The sequence below is a fragment of the Phocoena phocoena genome, chromosome 18, assembly GCF_963924675.1.
Source record: "Phocoena phocoena chromosome 18, mPhoPho1.1, whole genome shotgun sequence".
NCBI lineage: Eukaryota > Metazoa > Chordata > Mammalia > Artiodactyla > Phocoenidae > Phocoena > Phocoena phocoena.
The window spans coordinates 66,520,711-66,541,762 of NC_089236.1; the positions used below are offsets into that span (position 1 = coordinate 66,520,711).

The 21,052-nt window shown below is 41.3% G+C and overlaps 1 protein-coding gene across 1 annotated transcript in view; it reads left to right on the top strand.

The window, feature by feature from the left end:
* Positions 1–17,752, top strand: part of DNAJC3 (DnaJ heat shock protein family (Hsp40) member C3) — a 91,377-nt gene extending 73,625 nt beyond the window's left edge. The window contains exons 10-12 of the mRNA XM_065895892.1: positions 14,678–14,810; positions 15,696–15,844; positions 17,578–17,752. Coding sequence (XP_065751964.1) covers positions 14,678–14,810; positions 15,696–15,844; positions 17,578–17,735 — 440 coding nt within the window. The 3' untranslated portion in view covers positions 17,736–17,752. The remainder of the gene's footprint in view (positions 1–14,677; positions 14,811–15,695; positions 15,845–17,577) is intronic.
* Positions 17,753–21,052: the final 3,300 nt, after the last annotated feature.

Below are 21,052 nucleotides of genomic sequence, written 5' to 3' on the forward strand. Positions count from 1 at the left end.
TGCTCTTTTCACTTTTGAGCTCCTAGATGGCTATATTCTAGGATTTTGCATTCCAGTTAGTTATTAGAATGCTTCATCAAAGTGTACTTTTCTTATCTGTATGTGAACCCTCAGCTCTAATTGAAATCAGCGATGCTGCAGAAGAATTTAAGCTTAGCTGTTAAGAAAAAAGGGTTAAGGGACTTCCCTGTTGGCACAGTGGTTAAGAATCCGCTTGCCAATGCAGGAGACAGGGGTTTGAGCCCTGGTCTGGGAAGATCCCACATGCCGCAGAGCAACTAAGCCCGTGTGCCACAACTACTGAGCCTGTGCTCTAGAGCCCACGAGCCACAACTACTGAGCTGCGTGCCACAACTACTGAAGCCCGTGTGCCTAGAGCCCGTGTTCCACAACAAGAGAAGCCACCGCAATGAGAAGCCTGCACACTGCAACGAAGAGTAGCCCCTGCTTGCCGCAACTAGAGAAAGCCCACGCGCAGCAACGAAGACCCGATGCAGCCAAAAATAAATAAATTAAAAAATAAAACTTGTAGGCTGCTAAATATAAGTTGAAAGATGCCTTTGTATCTTTTTATTATTATTTTTTGCGGTACGTGGGCCTCTCACTGTTGTGGCCTCTCCTGTAGCAGAGCACAGGCTCCGGACGCGCAGGCTCAGTGGCCATGGGACACGGGCCCAGCCGCTCCGCGGCATGTGGAATCTTCCCGGACCAGGGCACGAACCCGTGTGCCCTGCATCGGCAGGCGGACTCTCAACCACTGCGCCACCATGGAAGCCCAAGATGCCTTTGTATCTTGAATATTAAACCAACTTTAGTTTTTAGAGAAATTTGACAGCTTAATTCTTGAAGAAAAAGATGCTTAATACTAAATATAATAGGTCTGTCTTTGAAGTCTATTTTAGCATTTAAAATTTTTAAAAACATAGGAGTTTATTCTTTGTCTTTCTGGGGAGTTTAGATTGTGCATTGCAGGATCTTTCTGAATTATGGTTTTAGAAGAATAAAATGGTTGTTTAGTCACAACTTATGAAAATCAAGCAACCTCATGGAGAGAGAGACAATGGGTTGCTAGGTCTTTTATTTTGGGTTAGGGGCTGGGTAGGGTGTAAGTTTGTATAGTTGAAACTGAAAGGCGTTACTTGAGTTGTTTGGATTTGAATCAGAGGTTTAGTAAATGATGTAACCGAGTAGTAATCTTACTTAAAGGTGAAATAATATGTTGAAATCCTGAGTTAACATATGAAGCCTTTTTGTATTATGTTTGCTGGTTTTACTTTTTTTTCAATCAGCAGTTTAAAATGATGGTAGGTATATAATGAATGAAGAAAAAATAGGTTTAGATTAGTGAATAATGGAACATGGAGATTTATTAATTTGCAGCTTATGATAGAATGATCCGGAAAGATATTAGGGGATTCTGCTTACTAGAACATGACTGTACAAATACCTCTTCAACCCACCTTTCAGTTCTTCTGGATATATAACCAGAAGTGAAATTGCTGGATCATAAAGTAATTTTAATTTTTTGAAGAACCACCACATTGCTTTATCCATAGTGGTCGTACTATTTTGCATTCCCACCAGCAGTGTTGCAAGGGTTCCAATTTCTCTCTGTTCTCCTCAACACATTTTCTGTTTTGTTTTTTTTTTCTTTAATAGTAGGCATTCTAATGGATGTGAAGTGATGTCTAGTGCTTTTGATTTGCATTTCCCTTATGATTAGTGATGTTGAACATCTTTTCGTATGCTTGTTGGCCATTTGCATATCTTTGGGAGTGTGCCGTTTATTTTTGCCTTGTGATTTCAATCAAGTAACTTTAGCCTGTTATGTTTTACTTTCCTTATCTGCAAGACAGGAATGAGAATAGTACCTATTACATAGGGCTGTTGTGACAGTTAAAGAAGATGACGCTCAAAGTGATGCCTCTTAGTACAGCGCTCCTAGTAAATGGCTCCATTTTTAGATAGTTGCTTGGAACTTGCGTTGACTTTTGTATACAAATGGTACTTGGTGGGGTAGCTAGCTTCTAGGTCTGACGTATGACTGCTGTATTAACTCCATTTGACACGGCTGTTATTTTAGTATTACTAATAGTATCCAGAATTCTGAGAATAGGAACCTAGTTGGTAGCATTTTTTTCTGGATGAAGGGCCAGCCTGGGCCAAATTGTGAAATAGACGTATTTTATCTTTGACGTCCTATGATCTGTAACCGGATTCTTGTGCCTTCTTGCTTATTCTAGGACTCTGCCTAGTGATGCTACCTCCCTAGTCCACAAAAGTATTCTGTGTTCAAAGTTCATACCACCTGCTTGCTTCAGCATTCTTATGCCCCCAAAACAGCTGTGTTTTAGGAGAAGTGGCCTAATTTAAGATATTTGTATAAAACACTGGTAGATTTCTATGCCTTGTGATACAAGCATTTTTAACCCTAAAGGATATCAGATTGATGGAATTTCAGGCAAGTGTCTACGATAGCACACACATTGGGCAGCATGGCGGTCAGGTATGGGGCTATGGGGCTCATCCCTAGGCAGGAAGGAGACCATGTTTTTCTGAGTGGATCAGATTTCTCATGGCTGCTTCTTTTTTCAAGTTTGTCGGCCAGGGGTCCTTGGCTCCTGATTTAGGGAGGAGAAGTGGAAGAGGTTGGTCTTTATTGGACAGTGTTGGCTCTATTTAGGATCATACCTAAAGTTGGGAGGCTGTTTATATATTGATATTTTTACACACCAGTCATAACCATGGACAAGTGTAATCAGAATCTTGAAAGCAGTTATTTCTGAAACTCAAATCTTGCCTTAGGTGCATCCTAGTTTAGCTTCACCTAAGGAGTTGGAAGCAGGTAGTTAGAACAGAAAAATGGCTACTCCTTTGCAAAGACAACTAGGGTAATATACTGTATGTGGGTTGCTTAATTCCCTTGGCTGTAAATTTCATAACTGTACGTCCTGCCTCTGTTTTTATTCACAGCCAGGCTGCTTAGCCAAGCTGCAGCCTCCTCTTCTCTTTTGAAAAGTGCATGGTGACAGGGAAGATTGCAGAGGTACCTGCTCTGTGGGGATTAGCACATCTACCAGTTAGCTTAGATTTAACACACTTGCCTATCATGCCAGTCAGAAAACATTGCACCCTCTATAGTGCCAACCCTATGACTTCCTGTAGGAAATACCAAGGAATCCATGAATTTAATATGTAGATAGGGAAATAGAAAACATTCACGGGAGTGAAGCAGTATTATTCAGCAGAAAAAGATAATGTTACAAGGCTAATTTCTGAATTGGTCAAGAGCTTAAAGTATTGGAAAAAAAAAAATATTCAGTAAGTATTAGGGAAGGACACTGCCGGTATGGGAGAAGATGTAGTCAGAATGGAAGCCCAGAAGGCAGGGGAATTGAAAGGGTGTTTTGCCTTCCCAAAGGCGACAGCATTTGACTAGGACAGCGGGTAGCTTTAGAGAGGAGGAAGTAGGCCGTGGATATGTTTCTGTTTTGGCTTTTTATTTGCCGGTTAACAAGAAAGTGATTACTGTGACAAACAGGTGTGACCTCAAACAGTGAAGTGGCTTCTTTAAAAGCAAAAAAAACAAAAACAAAAAAACCAAGAATCTCTTACCATCTTAAATTGAAACAGACTACGTACATGGTCTATATTTGTGTCTGTGTACTCCAGTGCTTTGAATACGGTTGGTGATATTTCTTAACTGTTGATAGAGAAATTATTGCACGAGAGTTAAAATTTTATAATCTGACAGAAACTGGAATTTTCTTTTGCTGTGTTACTGTTAGCACTATTATCTCTTTTCCACTATAAAAATTTCAACAAAACACATGTATAAAGCACAGTAATGTATCAGGTTCAGTTAGGGTGCCGGCCACCTTACGCCCCTGTGTACAGAATTAAAAATAGTTCGTCTCTTCACTGTTTAAGTATAATGGTTAGGCTTGCCCTCAGAGTCCAGTGCTAGAATGTGGTCTATTGTAGGAGGTAGTTCCATTGATGGAAGTTTGACTTAAAATTGTTCAGCCCTTTGTAGTGTCAGAAATATCTCACGGTTCTCTCATACTTCTGTGCTAATAGTGAATCTATATTGTAAGGGTACTTGGATAAAACTTCCCCTTTGTAGTCTAAGGATGAATATGTGTAAAACACAGTGGTAGAAGAGTTATTTTCATCGTCTGTATTATGACAGTCTCACAGCAGGTAAGCATTACCCCCAGCATCTTATTATGAGAAATTTCAAAGATAGAAGTTGAAAGAATTTTACAGTGAACAATCATGTCCTCACCATCTAGATTCTAAAATTAACATTTTACTATGTTCTATTACATTTATCTGTCTTTGTCCTTCCATGTATCCATCAGTTTATCTTTTTAAGATGCATTTCAAAAAAAAGTTGTAGATTTTGGTTTACTTTTTCCTAGATACTTCACCTTGCTTATTATTAACTAGGAGGTAATTGTATTGGGTTGGCCAAAAAGTCCGTTTGGGTTTTTCTGTAACATCTTACGGAGAAACCCAAACGAACTTTTTGGCCAGCCCAATAGATAAAATGAAAGGTACAGATCTTAGGGATACCAGTCCTGAGTTCTGATATCCATGCAGCCTGTTAAAGAGAAAAATTATTCATGACCCTTGTTAAAGACCTTAAGGAGGACTTTATTCGGGGGCGGGGGTGCTATCATGGTAGGTGTAGGGGACACTGCCCTGGGCTCTGGCAGTGAGAGAGAGAAAGTTTGGGCTCAAGTCTGACTCTAGAGAGGACAAGTGGGATTTCTAATCAAGGAGCAGAGTTGGTGCATGGTCACTGGATGCGAAATTACAAAGAGGAAGCATTAGGGAGAGGGGAGGTTCTTGCTAGATGGACTCAGCTGAGTTCTTGGTGAAGGCGGGCCAGAGTAGGGGAGGGGGAATTCGATCAGATATCAAACTCAAGTTTGGTCAGATACCAAGGGTGGGGAATCTTAGCAGGATTCTTGCTCAACCTGGATTCTGCAAGGACAGAGACGGAAGCCCAAGGTTGGGCCTTAGTCAGAAAGATTTACTCTGAGGAGCCAGTCTAAAGTTTTGGTATAAGAGAGTCTTTGTCAAAGCCAGACTTCTGTCAAGATTCAGAACTGGACATTATCCTCTTGTCCCTTACCAGGCGGTCCCCATCCTACCCCTACAGGCAGCCGTTATTCTGATTTTCTCCAGCACAGGTTAGTTTTACCAACACTAGATCTTCATATCAACGGAACCATATGGTATGTCCTCTTTTGTGTAAGGCTTCTCTCATTCGGCATGTTTTTGAGATTTATTCATGTTGTTATAGTCATTGGCAGTTCATTCCTTTTTATTGCTGAAGAGCAGAAGCTGGCAAACTTTTTCTGTAAAGGTCCAGAGAGTAAAAATTCCAGGTTCTGTGAGCCGTGCAGTCTCTGTTGCTCCTACTCAGCTCTGCCACTGCAGCGCAAGAACAGCCATAGACAAAACACACACACGTAGACGAGACTGTACTCCAGTGAAGATTTATTTTAAAGACAGGTAGTGGGCTGGAAGGCTGTTACTTTTTCTACTGTAGAAGAGGGAAAAGCATTCAATATTTCATCATTAATCCTATCCCTGAAGAATATTCCAATTTATGGGTATACCATACTTTATCCATTCTAATATTAATGGACACCTGGGCTGATTTTAGTTAGCATGAAAAACGCTGCTGTGAACATTATTCTGCAAGGTTTTTTTAGACATGTTTTCAGTTACCTTGTCTAAATATCTAGGAGTGGAATTGTTGAGTCACAGGGTAAGGTGTATGCTTAGTTTTAAAGAAACTGCTAGACCCTTTTCTAAAAAGTAATTTAAAATTTACACTTTCATCAATAAAGTATGAGAGTTCCAGTTGCTACATCCTTGCAAACATTTGGTATTGTGAGTCTTTTTAATTTTATACGTTTTGGTATGTGTTAGTAGTATCTCATTGTGGCTTTAATATGTGTTTCTTTGATGACTAAGGTTGTTTAATACTTTTTCATGCGCTGCTTGTTTATTCAAATACCTTTCTTTGTGAAGTGTTCAAATATTTACCCACTTAAAATTTGTTGTTTCTTTTTGTTAGAGTTATAGAAGTGTTATGTATATATTTGTTTTTCTCCTTTATTCTGTTAATGTGAAAAATTACATTGATATTCTGAAGTTAAATCAACCTGGAATTATTGGGATAAACTTTTCTTGGACATGGTGTATTATCCTCTTTTAGATATTGCTGGATTTGATTTGCTAGTATTTTAAGAAGTGTGCATCTGTGTTCATTGCTCTGTAACTTCTTTTTTGTAATATCATTGTCAGATTTTAGTGTTAAGGTTGTACTGAACTCAATTAGTTAGAAATTGTTCCGGTCTCCTGCATTGTCTGCAAGAATTGTATAAAATTGGTGTGATTTCTTCTTTAAAGTTTGGGAGAATTCACCAGTGAAACCATCTTGGGTCCCAGAGTTTTCTTAGTAGGAAGGTCTTTGATGATTAATTCAGTGTCTTTAATCAATACAGGGCTATTCAGGACTTCCTTGATGGTCCAGTGGTTAAGAGTCTGTGCTTCCACTCCAGTGCAGGGGTTGTGGGTTTGATCCCTGGTTGTGGAAGCGCTGCATGCCATGCAGTGGCCAAAAGAAAAAAGAAAAAAAAATTAGGGCTATTCATATATTTCGTTTGTTTCATCTTGTTTTAGTTTTTTGTTTTTTTTGTTTTTTTTGCGGTACGGGGGCCTCTCACTGTTGTGGCCTCTCCCGTTGCGGAGCACAGGCTCCGGACGCGCAGGCTCAGCGGCCATGGCTCATGGGGGCAGCCGCTCCGCGGCATGTGGGATCTTCCCGGACCGGGGCACAAACCTGTGTCCCCTGCATCGGCAGGTGGACTCTCAACCACTGCGCCACCAGGGAAGCCCTTGTTTTAGTTTTTGTAAGTTGTGTCCGTCGATGAATTTGTCCATTTTACCTACGTTGCTGATTTTGGGTCTATGAAATTATTATTATTTTAATGTCTGTAAGGTCTGAAGTGATGATTCCTTCTTCATTTCTAATAGTGACAATTTGTTGTTGTTGTTGTTGTTTTTCCTCTTGATCAGTATAGAGTTTGGTCAAATTTGTTGGTCTTTTGAAGGAACCAACTTATTGATTTGTTAATGTTTTACATGATTTTTCTTTATTATTTCATTGATTTCTTCTCTTTAGACTTCCTTTGGGTTTAATTTTTGCTTTTCCAGCTTCTTAATTTTAAACTATCAGTGATTTTAGGCCTCTTTTCTTTTTTAATATAAGTATTTAAAGCTGCCCTCTCACGTTGTTTTATTTTCATTGTCATTTGATTTGAAATGTATTCTAACTTTCCTTCTGGCTGCTTCTTTGATGCATGGGTGATTTAGACGTTTTGTTTAATTTTAAAATATTTCACGGTTTCCTTAGTACCTTATTATTGATTTCTAATTTAATTCTGTTGTGCATAGGAAGCATACTGTGTATACGCTCTGTCCTTTTAAATTTATTTAGATTTGTTTCCTTTTGAATTTATGTGGACTTGTTTTGTAACCCAGCATAGGCTCTATGTTGCTGAATGTTCTACGTGCACTTGAAAACAATGTGTATTCTGCAGTTGCTGGGTGTAATGTTTCTGTTAGTTTTCTCATCAGTTACTGAGAGGGAACTTTACCTGGTGTGAAAATTGCAGACTTTCCTACCTTTCCCTTTAATATTGTCCTTTTTCTCCTTTATGTATTTTGAAGCTCTGCTGTTAGCAGCCTGCACATTTATGACTGTTAAATTCTCCTGATGATGCTCTCTCCCTGTCCTTCTATCAATTCTAGAAAGGAGTATTGCAATATTCTCCAAAAATTCTGAGGAAAAATGATTTTTAACCTGGACTTTCATATATAGAAAACTGTTAGGGTAGTTTTTTGTGATTATTTGGAAAGTTTCCTGTTTCAGTGTTATGGAATCTCCATGGAGAGCCCACTGCTTTATTGGGAGATGGGGTTTTGGCAACTTTCTCTATGAAAATTGTTCTGTTTAGATTTTCTGTCTCTTTTGGACTGGGTTTGAGTTACTCTCTTGAGTTTTCAGATTTATTTGTAGAGAATTTAGCAAAGTAGTCTCAATTTAATTTCTTCTATCTCTGATTATTTTTCACTTATTGCTTTTTGTATTTGAGCTTGTTTCCTTTTCTTGACTAGGTTAGAGGTTTTTATTGATTTCTGCTAAGAAGTAAGCTTAACAGTTTTGATCTTTTTTGGTTTCATTAATTTCTATTTTTGTCCTACAATTTTTTTTCTAACTTTGAATCTCATAATTCATTTTTCATCTTTAATTTTTATTGAACCACTAAGGCTATGAATTGTCCTCTTAGCACTGCTTGAGCTATGTCCTGTAGGTTCTGAATGGTAGTGTTTTCAGTATTATTATTTTCTAGATATTTTGCACTTCTTATTTTTATATTTCTTTGTCATAAGAGTTGTTGGAGAGTTTTAAAATGGTGCACAGAGCCTAGGTGGAAAAGTCCTATTTTCTCATTTACTATTAATTTCCAGTGTTAAAACATTTTGATCAAAGAATGTTTTTACTACTACCATTTTTTGGAATTTATTACTGTCTTAGTTTTGGCCTAAAATGGCTGAGCTCATGAGTCAGGGACTTGAAAATAGATATACTCTTTTGTTTCTGGGACAGAGTTTGGCACATCAATCAGATCTACCTTACATTGTGGTCTTCCTTTTCTTGCCTTTTTTTTGGGCCACTTGATCTCATATGAACAGAGGGGTTGAAGTCTTCCACTACTAGTGTCCTTACATCTCTGTAGTGCCTCTTATAATTTCTGCTTTATAAATGGTTGCTGCTTTTTTATTTGATGCACAGATATTCATAATATGTCTTCACTATGATTTCTACACTCCCCCTTTTTTGCTCTGTTTAATGCTTTTTTTTTTTTGGCCATGCTGAGTGGCTTATGTGATCTTAGTTCACCAAACAGGGATTGCATCCAGGACTATGGCAGTGAAAGTGCTGAGTCCTAACCACTGGACCACCAGGGAATTCCCTCTGTTTAGTGTTTTTAACCTAAATTCTAATTATCTGATGTTAAGATAGTGAACCAAATTTTATTTGCGTTTGCCTGGTGAAACTTTGATCATACTTTTAGTTTCAACTTTTTGGAATCACTTCATTTCAGGTGTGTTTCTTGCGTAGAGTTGGGTTTTGCTTTGTGGTCCAGTATGAAATTCTTTTAAATAGGTGAGTTAATAAGCACATTTATACTTATTGGTGTGAAGAATATATTTGGCCTGTATTATTTTGTATATACTATTCTAATATTTTAGAAGGTTTGTATTTTTCCTCTTGGTTATTTTTATAGGTTTATTAACTTAGCCCTCTTTCTTTGGGCAATATATATTAGTTTCCTACAGCAAGGAACAATATTAGCATGTTTCTTCCTCTTCTTTCCCTTTCCCCTACCACTTAAGACTTGTTAATGAAATTCTAATTGTTTGCCTGTTGCTCACTAGTGGGTGATGTTTCCTGATTGCTTTAGCTGTGATTGGTGGGAATTAATGAACTGACTTTCTCATCTTTTCTCCCCTTTAAGCTGTATCCCTTCTGCATTGGCAGGGCATACACTCTACCCTGTCACTATAATTCCCTGGTTTGTTTTAGTCTCAGTTCTACATTGAATATATTTAATGTGTACCATCATTCCTTTGACCATGCTTTCTCTAGCCTTTTCTTGGTGAATTCATCCAGTAGTAGTTTCCTTGAGGGGCTCCTGGGAAAATTCTGATTTCTTCTATGTTCAAAGCTGTTTGTACCTTTTATACTTGAAGGATGGCTTGGCTAGATGATAAAATCCTTTGTTCACACTTTTTCTGTATATCTTATAGTTATTTTCCCATTTTCTTCTGCACTGAATATTGCTATGGAAAATCTGGGGCCAGATTTTTTGGTTTTGGTCTGGCTGTCCAAAGAGCCCTTATCTTTTGGGTGTGTTGATTTTACTAGGATATATCTTAGAGTTGACCATCTCAGCCACTTTGCCCTGGTGCACCTGCTGTGCACTTTCAATACATAGATTCATTTTTATTTCAGGAAAGTTTTCTTAAATTTAAATTTGTATTTAAATTTAATCTGTATTGTTTGGTTTGGTTTTCTGCTTCAAAGATTCAGTTAAGTACTGGTTGTATTCTCTTTGCTCATCATCTATAGCCATAATTTTTTTCTCTAGTTTTTTAAACTCTATTTCCGTTTCATTTTATTAGGTCCTTATTTTTTGCCCATATGCTTCTTCTCCCTTGTGCTTCTTCTCATTTCATCTTCACTTCCATGATAGTTTTAATTTGTTCTTATTTTTCTTGAGTTCTGATTACTCACATTTTTATCTCTTCCTTGTCTCACTCTTTGCTGAGTTCTTATTGTGCTTTGTGATTACCCTTAATAGAGGTGATTGGATTAAGTTTTAAAAATTTATGCCATAACGTTTGCGTAGAATTTTCATATATTCTTTGGCTATGTTGTTTTGATGCATGTTCATCTGGCAAGTTTTGGTGTTCTCCTGTTTTTAATTTAAAATTTAAACGGCTTTTAATTGAGACTGTGCCATATAAAAACATTAGTGCTCATCATAAAGTGACTTGAATTACCTTGCCCTGGCTATTTGTGGGACAGTCCTCTGGGTGTGTGTGTAAGGGGTGCTGGGGACAGGCAGCTTCTATACTTAACAGTTGTAGTACTTCCTGCTTCACTGTTCCCACAGACATTCTGCTTCCTGCTAAAATGGCCTTTCTCTATAGCCCTGCCCTCTCTGTTTCTGTGAACCAAACTGTGTCCAGGAGGTCGTCTGCTGCCAGCCCCTCTGCCCACTTCCTTTGCTACACCAAAGGGGTGTGTCTTTTGCACTTCTGGGTGAGCCCGTCACTTGCAGAGAGCACACAGTCTCCAAGTTGCCTGGGATGTGTTGCCCAGGGCTCTTTGCTCTTGTCACTCATCGTATTCTCCCTTTCTTGTCTTCTCCCCAGCAAGGCCTCTGCGTTATCTCCACCGTGTCTGCTCCAGATTTCATGCTTCTTGTACTAGGCACACGATGTAGGTTGTCACTCACTTCAGGGTGAGTCCATACTCATCGTGTATTTGCTGGCATTTTCTGTGATCTTTTCTCTTAGGGCTCTCTCACTGTTTGCTTCTTCCTCTCATCTTGGATTCATGGCTGCTATCAGCTAATTGTAGCAGCCTTTGAACAGTCTCCTTGTATTGTTGTGCTGAGAATGCTGTGTCCCCCCACGTCACCCCCACCATTTACCTTGTTTCGTGTGATACGCGGGAGAAGAAAGCTCCATGGGGCATATTATATTGGAGGTCTGATGAACTCTTTAAAAGGACCTCTAAGGTCCCTGTTTTGAGAATAGACTTTTAGGGGAGTAAGGTGGAAGCTGGGAACACCTGATGAACACCTTTTGAAGCTATTATAGCTGTTCAGGTATATTAATGATGGACTGCATCACAGTGCTAAGTGTGGACGTGGTGAGGAATGGTTCAGCTCTGGATAGGTGTTGAAGGGAAGCTGATTCGGGGCTTTTGCTACTGGAATAATGGAGTGTGAGAGAGGGGAGCCGTTTGCACCTCTGCATGTTGTGTGTACCTGTCTTTTCGAATGCTTCTCTGTATTGGGGAGCTCACGCTGGCTTTAAGCGGGTAGGACCTGTTCAGAGGAAGATGTTCCCTACCGTGGTTGTCATCTTGCCCAGTTGCCAAAATGAGCAGGACTTCACACAGTTAACTTACCAGGTGGAGTCCTTTGGTGTTTAAATTCTGGGTGGAACTGCTTTTCCTGTGTGTATTCCAGACCTGTTATGGAGGCCTTGGGTACCCGTGGGCTCGGCTCTGCTTCTCTTCCTGGGCCCAGCAGCACACGTCAGGGGCCTTCCACATGCTCTTGGGGTTAATGCTGCAGCCAGCTGCTCCACATACAGGGGCAGAGGCTGCCCAGCCACTGCTTAGTCATCTCGCGAAGTACCCTGATGATTGCCTTAAAGGCCCTCCTGCTTGCTAAACTCAGAACCCTTGGCCAAAAAGAACAGCTTCCAAATCTGCTAGGGCCTCTTTTCAGTGCATGTGTGGATTGTGGTTCTATTAGGTTTATTCGTTATTAATGTGATCCTCTTTGCCTTCTCTCTTCCAGAAATTTGTCAAAATTTCTGGTCCACTGTAGTTTTCAGGGCTGCCATGGTTATATTATTTTTTGTCATTTTTGTGGGATAGTGGGATGGAAGACAGGAAATTCCTGTACTTAGTCTGCCGTCTTGCTCTGGTTGTTTGCACTGCTCCTTAAGAACTGGGTGAGGGGCACATAGGAGAAAAAGAATTTGGGAAGGATCAGAGTTTTTAGGTTCAGAGGTTAGAAAATGATTGATTTGGCTAATATGTAACATACTATTCATTGAGGACCTTAATATTTCTGGCTTATTGTAATCTTTACAGCTGTTCAGTTATATGGGACATATAATATGGAACATAATTGGGTGTCATTTACTTTTTTTTTTGAAGATACCCCCTTAGAGAGTGCACTATGAGAAAATATAAGTAAGAATGAGCTGTCTAGTTTATGTCCATGGGAAGTCTTACATCGTCCATATTAAGTTTCTGATTAGTTAACTACCTGTAATCATGTGAATTTTAGGAAACAACTTATAATTTTGTATCTTTCCTGTATTGGGAAGAATGTATCTACCTTAAGTGTTAATGAAAGATAGGAGACAGAAGACTGCTTTGGGGAAGGGAAGATACTCTGAACATTTAAGAATGAAAACATGTTTTAAATGTAGGGTTTGCATAAATAGAAAAATTGAGTATATTGAAACATTTTCCCCTTGTACTAAATTTCAAGTGTATTTCCTTACTAGGTTGTGATATCAAGTGCTATGCGTATTGCAAGTTAGACCTCACTACTATTTATAATGGCTTTGTGTCTGTGTGCTAAATTGGAAAGGTATTTTATGATGTCACTGTTGGTTGGGTGACAGTAATATTAATGTTTCATGTTAATATTTAATATTAATGCACTGAGGCAGGAATTAGGATAGTAGCTTGAAGCGTCCCCCATGAGCCGAAGGTCGTATTGGTTCATTTTTCTATGTAGTGCAGGCTAACTTTAAATTTGTCCACCTTATTCTAATCTTTCTCATTTTAAACCTGCCCAAGCTGCCTTCTTAAACCCCTTCCAGGATTAGCTGTTGCCAAGATGAATGCTCAGGCCTGTTATCCAGAGAGATGGCTTTCCCACAGTGAAATGCACTTCCCTAAAAAATGAGAAGTTGAACCCAACAATCCATTATTTGAGTTCTCTGCCCAAGGAGGACAGTGAGAAAAATTACTACCCCCAGGTTAGGTGATTCAGAAGGAGGACACTGGGACTCGGCAAACAGTTGTTCTCAGGGCTAAGACTTATCCTAATGAAAGGATACAAACAAGATCAGCAGAGGGAAAAGGCACATGGGTGAGATCCAGAGGCGCCCGGGTGGAAGGTTCCAAGAGTCTTGCGAAATCAAGCAAGACAAGCTTAATTCCTCGGAGAACCAGGGCCCGGGGTCTTTACTGGGGGCTGGCCAGGTAGGCACCTTCTGCCTAGCCTGCACCAAAATGCCCACAAGGCGAGATGTTTAGCATAAACCACATGGTTTATACAAACAGTTTAGGTAGGCCAGCCATTCTTACCAGGGAAGGGTGGGAGCACTGCTGAAACCCAACTTGCCAGTCGTCAGCCAAGGGCCAGGCTTGCCAGCAGGTCCTCTAAGGAGCGGCCTCTGCCCTGCATGACGTTAGATATCCGGAGGCCTGGTATTTTCTAAATATCTAGAATAATATGAAAAGAAAGATGCCATGTGAAGTGTCATCAGACTTCCCATGCCAGGACTGTATGTGTCTTTCTGGTTTTTTTTTTTTTTTTTTTTGCGGTACACAGGCCTCTCACTGCTGCGGCCTCTCCCGTTGCGGAGCACAGGCTCTGGACGCGCAGGCTCAGCAGCCATGGCTCACGGGCTCAGCCGCTCCGCGGCATGTGGGATCTTCCCGGACCGGGGCACGAACCCGTGTCCCCTGCATCAGCAGGCGGACTCTCAACCACTGCGCCACCAGGGAAGCCCTGTCTTTCTGTTTTGATTGATACTTAAAAAAAAAAAAAAAAAAAAAAAAACATCAGGTTTGTAATAGTTTGTGTTGAAACCTGCGGGTGAACTGCTCATTCTGACTGCTGATGGTTTCTCCAGGTCTCTGAGCCTCTCACCCTTCTGAACCGTGGCCCCATAGCTACCCACGAAGCTTTTCTTTGCTGCTGTCGTATTTTCCTGTGCAACAGGCCCTTCATTGCTTTGCCTAAAGTGCTGATATTAAGACCCCTTACAGTTGTGGGGAAGGTAATGTGGGAGGGTGGGCAGGTAGACAAGCAGTGTGGCTTTTACTGAACGGGAGCAGTAGGCTACCTGATTCAGCCTTAATTATGCCTTTTGTGGTCTTGAACGAAATTATTAAGGTGATATCACTTCTTAGGCTCTTAGTAATGGCAAAGGAAGGGGTTGAGGATGGTGACTTTAGTATCACATTTGCAGGGTATGTAAAGGTCACAAACATTTAATTCATTTTAACAGCACTGTCTTCACCGTATTTTGACAGCTATTCAGGACTATGAAACTGCTCAGGAACACAATGAGAATGACCAGCAGATTCGAGAAGGTCTAGAGAAAGCACAGAGGCTACTGAAACAGTCACAGAAACGAGATTATTATAAAATCTTGGGAGTAAAAAGGTGAATTATAAATTTAAAATTCACATTGTTATTTTTAATCAACTGTTTTAAAGCTAATTGTTGCTCTTTTTTCCCTCTGATTCATTTCCTTTTCTTAGGTAATTTCAGTCATAGATTAAACCCTAACAATCTTGAACATCATAAAGCTGTTTTGAATATATTACAGATAAATTTCTTTGATAGAGACTAGTCATGCAATGATGGAGAATTAGTAGTTGGTGACAAAGAAAGGACACTGTGGCATGAATAGGTCCTGGGCCTAGATTTTTTAAGAAGGGTAAAGAGGTGGGAGTGAGCTTTCTTTTGGTGGGGACAGGAGGGAGGGAGGGGTTAGGGAAAAGATAACATCTCTAGGCCTAAAAATAAAGTAGCACTTTCAGAATGAACTTGAAGGCACAGGGAGAATGTAATTTACTCAATACCTGCTTTTATATTTAGACCCACCTTCCCTGAACAGGGGAACCATCACTCTTTCAATCAACAGTCTGAAACTTTGTTCTTTTGAGTAAGCTAATAAGCCAGGAGCAAAATACAAAGTGGGCTTCAAAGAGTCAGTGTCTCTTTTAATGCCAAGAATCGAATCATGGTAGTTTGGAAATTCAGAAGGTTTAAAAATGCATCAGTGCAGTTTTCTTAAGGGAGAATTGTAAAGCTCAGGAGCACTTAAATTTGTTGCTGGTGAGATTCTGACATCAGGAAGCCTGGCGCCTGTAAGGGTCACACGGAGTGCTGGGGGAGACGCTCAGCCGGTTATGATGTGGTATTCAGAAAACCGGGCTGCTGATCTGCCAGTGGAGTCTCCCTAACTGCCCCTCTTAGCTCCTCCTGGCAGTATGTTGGACACTTCCTAACTAGTGATTATGAATTAATTTTACCACCCTTCAGAAATGCCAAAAAACAAGAAATCATTAAAGCATACCGAAAGTTAGCACTGCAGTGGCACCCAGATAACTTCCAGAATGAAGAAGAAAAGAAAAAAGCTGAGAAAAAGTTCATTGACATAGCAGCTGCTAAAGAAGTCCTCTCCGACCCAGGTACTGTTTGCTTTAATGTTTCTGTTCTCTTGAAATGGCCGAGTCAGTGACTGGCGACTTCTTAGCTCTATTCCTTTGCCCGTCTTAGAGGCCGTGTCAGGAGTGGACAGTGGGGCGCGTGGTGGGTGGGCCCCCTGGGGCTGACCTCGGGAGCTGGTGATGGTCCCTGAAGCCCATTTTCATGTCTACCCTTGTCAGACTCTAGGGACCCTCGTGTGCACAGTGCAGTGGAGACGCCACCGAGTGTGCAATCAGGAGGCCTGAGGGTGACTCTTACCTCTTTTTGAATAAGTTCCTAGAACTTTTTGGGCCTCAGGTTTTTTCACCAATGATAATGCAAGTACAACAAGAGGGATCCTCTTAGGCTTTTTCCTTCCAGCTTCACAGATCAATGTGAATTTTTATACCAAACTTACAGGAGCTTGATTAGGATATGGACCGCCAGGCAGGAATGTGCAGTGGTGGGACAGGGGCAGATCCCTGGCCCAGGGCCCACCCCCCCTCTGAGAGTGGCTCCCCAGGAATCGTGCCCGAGCTCTAATGGTCATTCGATTTACTGGTTGATATGTTATTTCACCATAAGCTAAAATGACCTGGAAAATGAGGGAGACGGTTTAAGAATAATAATACCGAGCAGTGCTTTGACACTTCCAGAGGAAATTTCATGTTAAGCTACTACCTACTGCTTTTTTGTGGCTTTCCATGTCAGTGGGAGGAGAAACTATGACTTGAGCTAGACAAATTTAACAAAATAGAAGGAAATCACATTTTATGCCCATTTGACAAGTTTCTGAACTACTTACGCTATGGAATTGAAAGTAAATGATGTTTGTTCTCAAGTAACTTACAATCCAGTGGGAGAGGGAGGAGTTACTTAACGAGTACAGGAGGATACACGCTGTTTGTTCTTTCATTCTGCACATGTCGATGCCCGTGAATGGCTCTGTCCTCAGCGTGCGCAGCGGGCAGGTGAGGCGCTCTGGAGCTGAGCCCTGAGGGGAGCAGGGGGCCCTGCGGGCAGAGCCGCGTGCATCGAGAAGAGAGCCGCACCCTTGGTCACTAGGAGTTCTTCTCTGTTCTCTGTGCCTTCTTCTCGGCCCCCGTCCTTACTGTAAAGATGGCAGCTGTTCCTATGAGGATATTAGCTTGCTTGTCTGCTGCCCGCAGGGTTCCCGTCTCCCCCGTGTCTGCACTGGCCTCTGTCTCATCACGGGCTTCGCTCTGGACTGACAGGCACAGCAGTGGAGGCGGCCTCCTGGCCTGTACGATAGGGCGCCTCCCTCCCTCAGGTCTGGGAGCCTTCCTTCTGTTTAGATTTAATAGTGAGGCCCAGATGCTTCATGGGTTGACGAGGTTCGCCTGGCTGACGTGATACTGGGGGTTAGGACGGTGAACACGGCCGTTTGATCAGAAGAGCGTGCGTGACTTTGAGGTCTCATTCCCTGCAACTCCTCGGCTTTCCCAGAGAAGAATTTCCTTGGGTAGCTTCTTGTGAGGAGAGAAGATTTAGGGGGTCCGAACTTGCATGAATATCCATTTTCAACCCTGAACCTCACCGCCTTCTCCATGACTGGTTTCTCCTGGAACCTGTGATCTGGGTGGGAGAGGGAGGCTGGATCTGAGCATCAGTCGGTCACGGTTGTCTCGATAGCCGAGGGGTGTGGTCCTCAGACCCCGCCTCAGCCCGCACCTCTGGCAGCGCCTGGCTCTTAGCTCGCTGCTTTCTTTTACAGAGATGAGGAAGAAGTTTGACGATGGAGAAGATCCCCTGGATGCAGAAAGCCAACAAGGAGGGGGCGGCAACCCTTTCCACAGAAGCTGGAACTCATGGCAAGGGTTCAATCCCTTCAGCTCAGGCGGACCTTTTAGATTTAAATTCCACTTCAATTAAACCAGCTGTTTTTCTGCTCTTCATTTTTTAAAGATTAAACACAAAAAACCTTGTTCCAGGATCTTAATGAAAAAAAAATTTCAGTCTTTCGGTTTGTCCATGACCAAAGAGTTGTTTTCATAGGAAATATCTGTTCTTATCCGTTTAGACCTGAGGCTGATGGGTTTGTGAGGGCTGGGAGGCAGGGGAACGGTTCGGTTCTGTGTCTGGGCTGTGAACGTCGGGACGAAGGAGTCTGAGACAGGCGCACAGAGTTTGTATTCTTCTACACTGGAGCACATGGCAGTTCTTTTCTTCACATCCTTGCTTACGCGTCTGTCAGTGCCTGCGTTTGTGAGGAGCTGTGGTGTCAGGATTCTCCCAGAGGAATGAACATGCTGAGCTGTGTGTTCTCAGGGACAGCTCTGCTTAATTCCGGTCAGTCCGGTCATTGTAAACGTGTTAAATTTCCACGTGCGTTCCCGTCTCTCTACGAGCATGAACGTGGCTGTCGTGGAAGGTGGGCAGAGCCTGTCCTTTAGAAAACCTGCTACCGAATGATAGTCGCTGGAGCCAGGGTTAGATGTGGACCGATGTTAATTAAGCATGTATGTTTTTTTGTTCAGTACCTGCAGGGGAATACTGAAAATCACTGAAATAGAATTAATTGTAAATCCTACTGGCCCTTTTAATATGAAACACAACAAACGAAAAAGTAATATGTAAAATAGGTTCAGATAATATAGCAGTGGTATTTAAAATAATATTGCTGTAGTGCAGAATGAAGTACTTTAACAACTGAAGTTGTGAGTTAAACAGCATTTCCTGTAACAGGATTGGCTTAGAAATGTAAAGTCGCTCAGTCAACATAAACAAACAGAACGCCATGTTTCCCACTTTTAGTAAATACAGCCGACAGTACCTCTTAGGTCCTGGCCTACCTGGCCCGTGGATGCTCGTGTGGGACTGTTTTGAGGTGGGCATTAAATAGCAGGCCTGCTGCCCCTTTTTCAGACCTTGATGCCTCTGGATGTTCTCTGCCAGAAAACAACAACAAAACAACAGAAAACAGGTTTACAGATCTAGTCAGCTCCAGCTGTATGTCCACTGTCAAGATGGCATCTCTTCTTGGGATACCTTCTTCTTAAGAGAAATGAACTATTCAGTCTTTCTTTATATACTGGATAATTTTTTCCCTAAAAAAAAAAAAATGAGTGTTACTTTAATCAAGAACACGAAATATTTATGGAATTATGATGCTGCATTTAAAATCTAAGAGAATTACTTTAGATAAAAATTATTACATTCTGGAAAGGTTTTTGTTTTTGCCTCAGAGCATTCTGAAGCAGTTTAAGCAGGATAGGCTTAATACATTGTTTTCAGGAAATCAAGCATTTTCTTTGAGTTGCAGGGACCGTCCTGACTGCTAATATCCACAACAGCCAGCCAAGCACAAATCGTTTTCTTCTACAGTCATCCTGAAACATGCGTGGAAAAAAGTTGTTTAAACTGAGACAAAACATATAGTTGAGATGAACAAAACACGTGAGTGCTTTCTGCATCTATTTAGAAGTTTATTTCTTACCAATAAACTTAAGATTGCATTTTGAAAACTAGCAAACAGCTTGCAGCTCTCATTTTGTTTTAATGTCTCAAAATTCAAGTCAGTGTGAAAGTAATTTACAAGGGAAATTCATTTTTGTTCTTTAATCTTGTTACTTCATTAGTTACATCAGCAATTTTTTTTTCAATCTGGTTCTTTCATATATGATGTCACTGTGAACTCTCTGAAATCTAGCGATGGCCTCTACTGACTTTCAAAAGTAAGAGTTTTCACACAGAATCAGAAGGAGGAAATAACAAACCACTTGCCGTTCTATCCGGAGGAGAGGGTGCAAGGCTGTAGCGAAGAGGAGCTGGAAGGAGTCCGCAGGGCTGGAGGCGGGCCACACGTCCTGGGCACCCGTCACCCCGCCGACTGCCACCCCGCCGCCGAGAGGGCTGTTTGCTTCACTTTTTTCTCCACCGGTAATAACTATAAATCCTGTTCCTAAAGCCTTACCGTGGACGGACTTTAGTCATCGCAGTGGAAATGTGCAGAGTTACTCGTTTTCAGTGAAGAGGGAGAAGCAAGTATGGTGCCCAGCGCCAACGCCACGAACAGAAATTCTCTGGGCTCTGTTGTTTTGCTAATTAATGAAGAAAATAACGACCTTGAAGTTCCAGCTGTGAGGGTCATCAGCCGTCTTCTGGCATCTGCGTGGTTGGGAAGGTGGTCACTCCACGCTTCTTTCAGAGTGACCGAGGAGAATGCTGGGAGTGCGAAGGGACACTTGTCCGTCCTGGCGGCCTGACGCAGGAGGTCGCCACCGCTCCCGCGGGTGCCGGGTAACCGGTGTGGTGCTCTCTGGAAAAGCCAAATGAGCGGGGCGCCCAGCCGTGGCTGTATTACGTTCCCTGTTGAACTCCTCCCTCCCTTTTCAGTGAGCGCCGGAAGTGAAGTATCTCTGGCCTGTAAATGGATATTCTTCCACAGCAACAAGTATTCAACACATCAGCCTATATAAACCTGAAGAAGTTCTAAAAAGAGAGGATAAATTAATGCCCACTTCTGAAAGGCTGTGCTTTCTTAACATGGATAAAATGAAAACTGGGAAACGACTTCAATAGTTTACTAATGTGAATTGGATATAACAATACTAATTTTAAAACATTTTTCTCTTCAGGCAGTATTAAAAGTTTAAGTATCAGTATGACCACAGAACTTTTTGGGACTCTGATAATGGAATGTAAAAACTACCCAGAGCTTAAGAGAAAAATACTACTGATAACCAAGTATGAAGGAAAAAAGCTAAAAGAATCGCAGTTTTAAGTTGGTACCATTTTCTATTCATGGTGGAAAATGAAAGATTTCACCTGTAAAGCATGAAATTGGTCAGAAGTTGTATGTGACATTTACCATGAAAAAAGGGCACAAGACGCTTCGTTACAAATGTCTCCTCAGTCAGGCTTGCGCCTCCTTAGAGGGACAGGGCACCGGTGACTGGCCCTGTGCAGTTTTCATCGAGTACACACCAGTGGTTAACCTAGAGAAACTCATGCAGCTACGTTGAATGTAGTTGACTTTTCCATGTTTATAAAGGAAGGAGGAAGGCAAATGCTGATTTACCAACAATTATCCTTATTCTAAATCAGATCATTCCTTTTTTGTTAGTAGCAGAGTTTATTCTGTAATTGCAAATGATGTTAATAGGTGGGGATAATTAGTTTCGTTTAATGATCTCATTTGCTGAATGATTTAAGAGTAAAATTAGCCACTGCGTGGCTTTGTGTGTAGT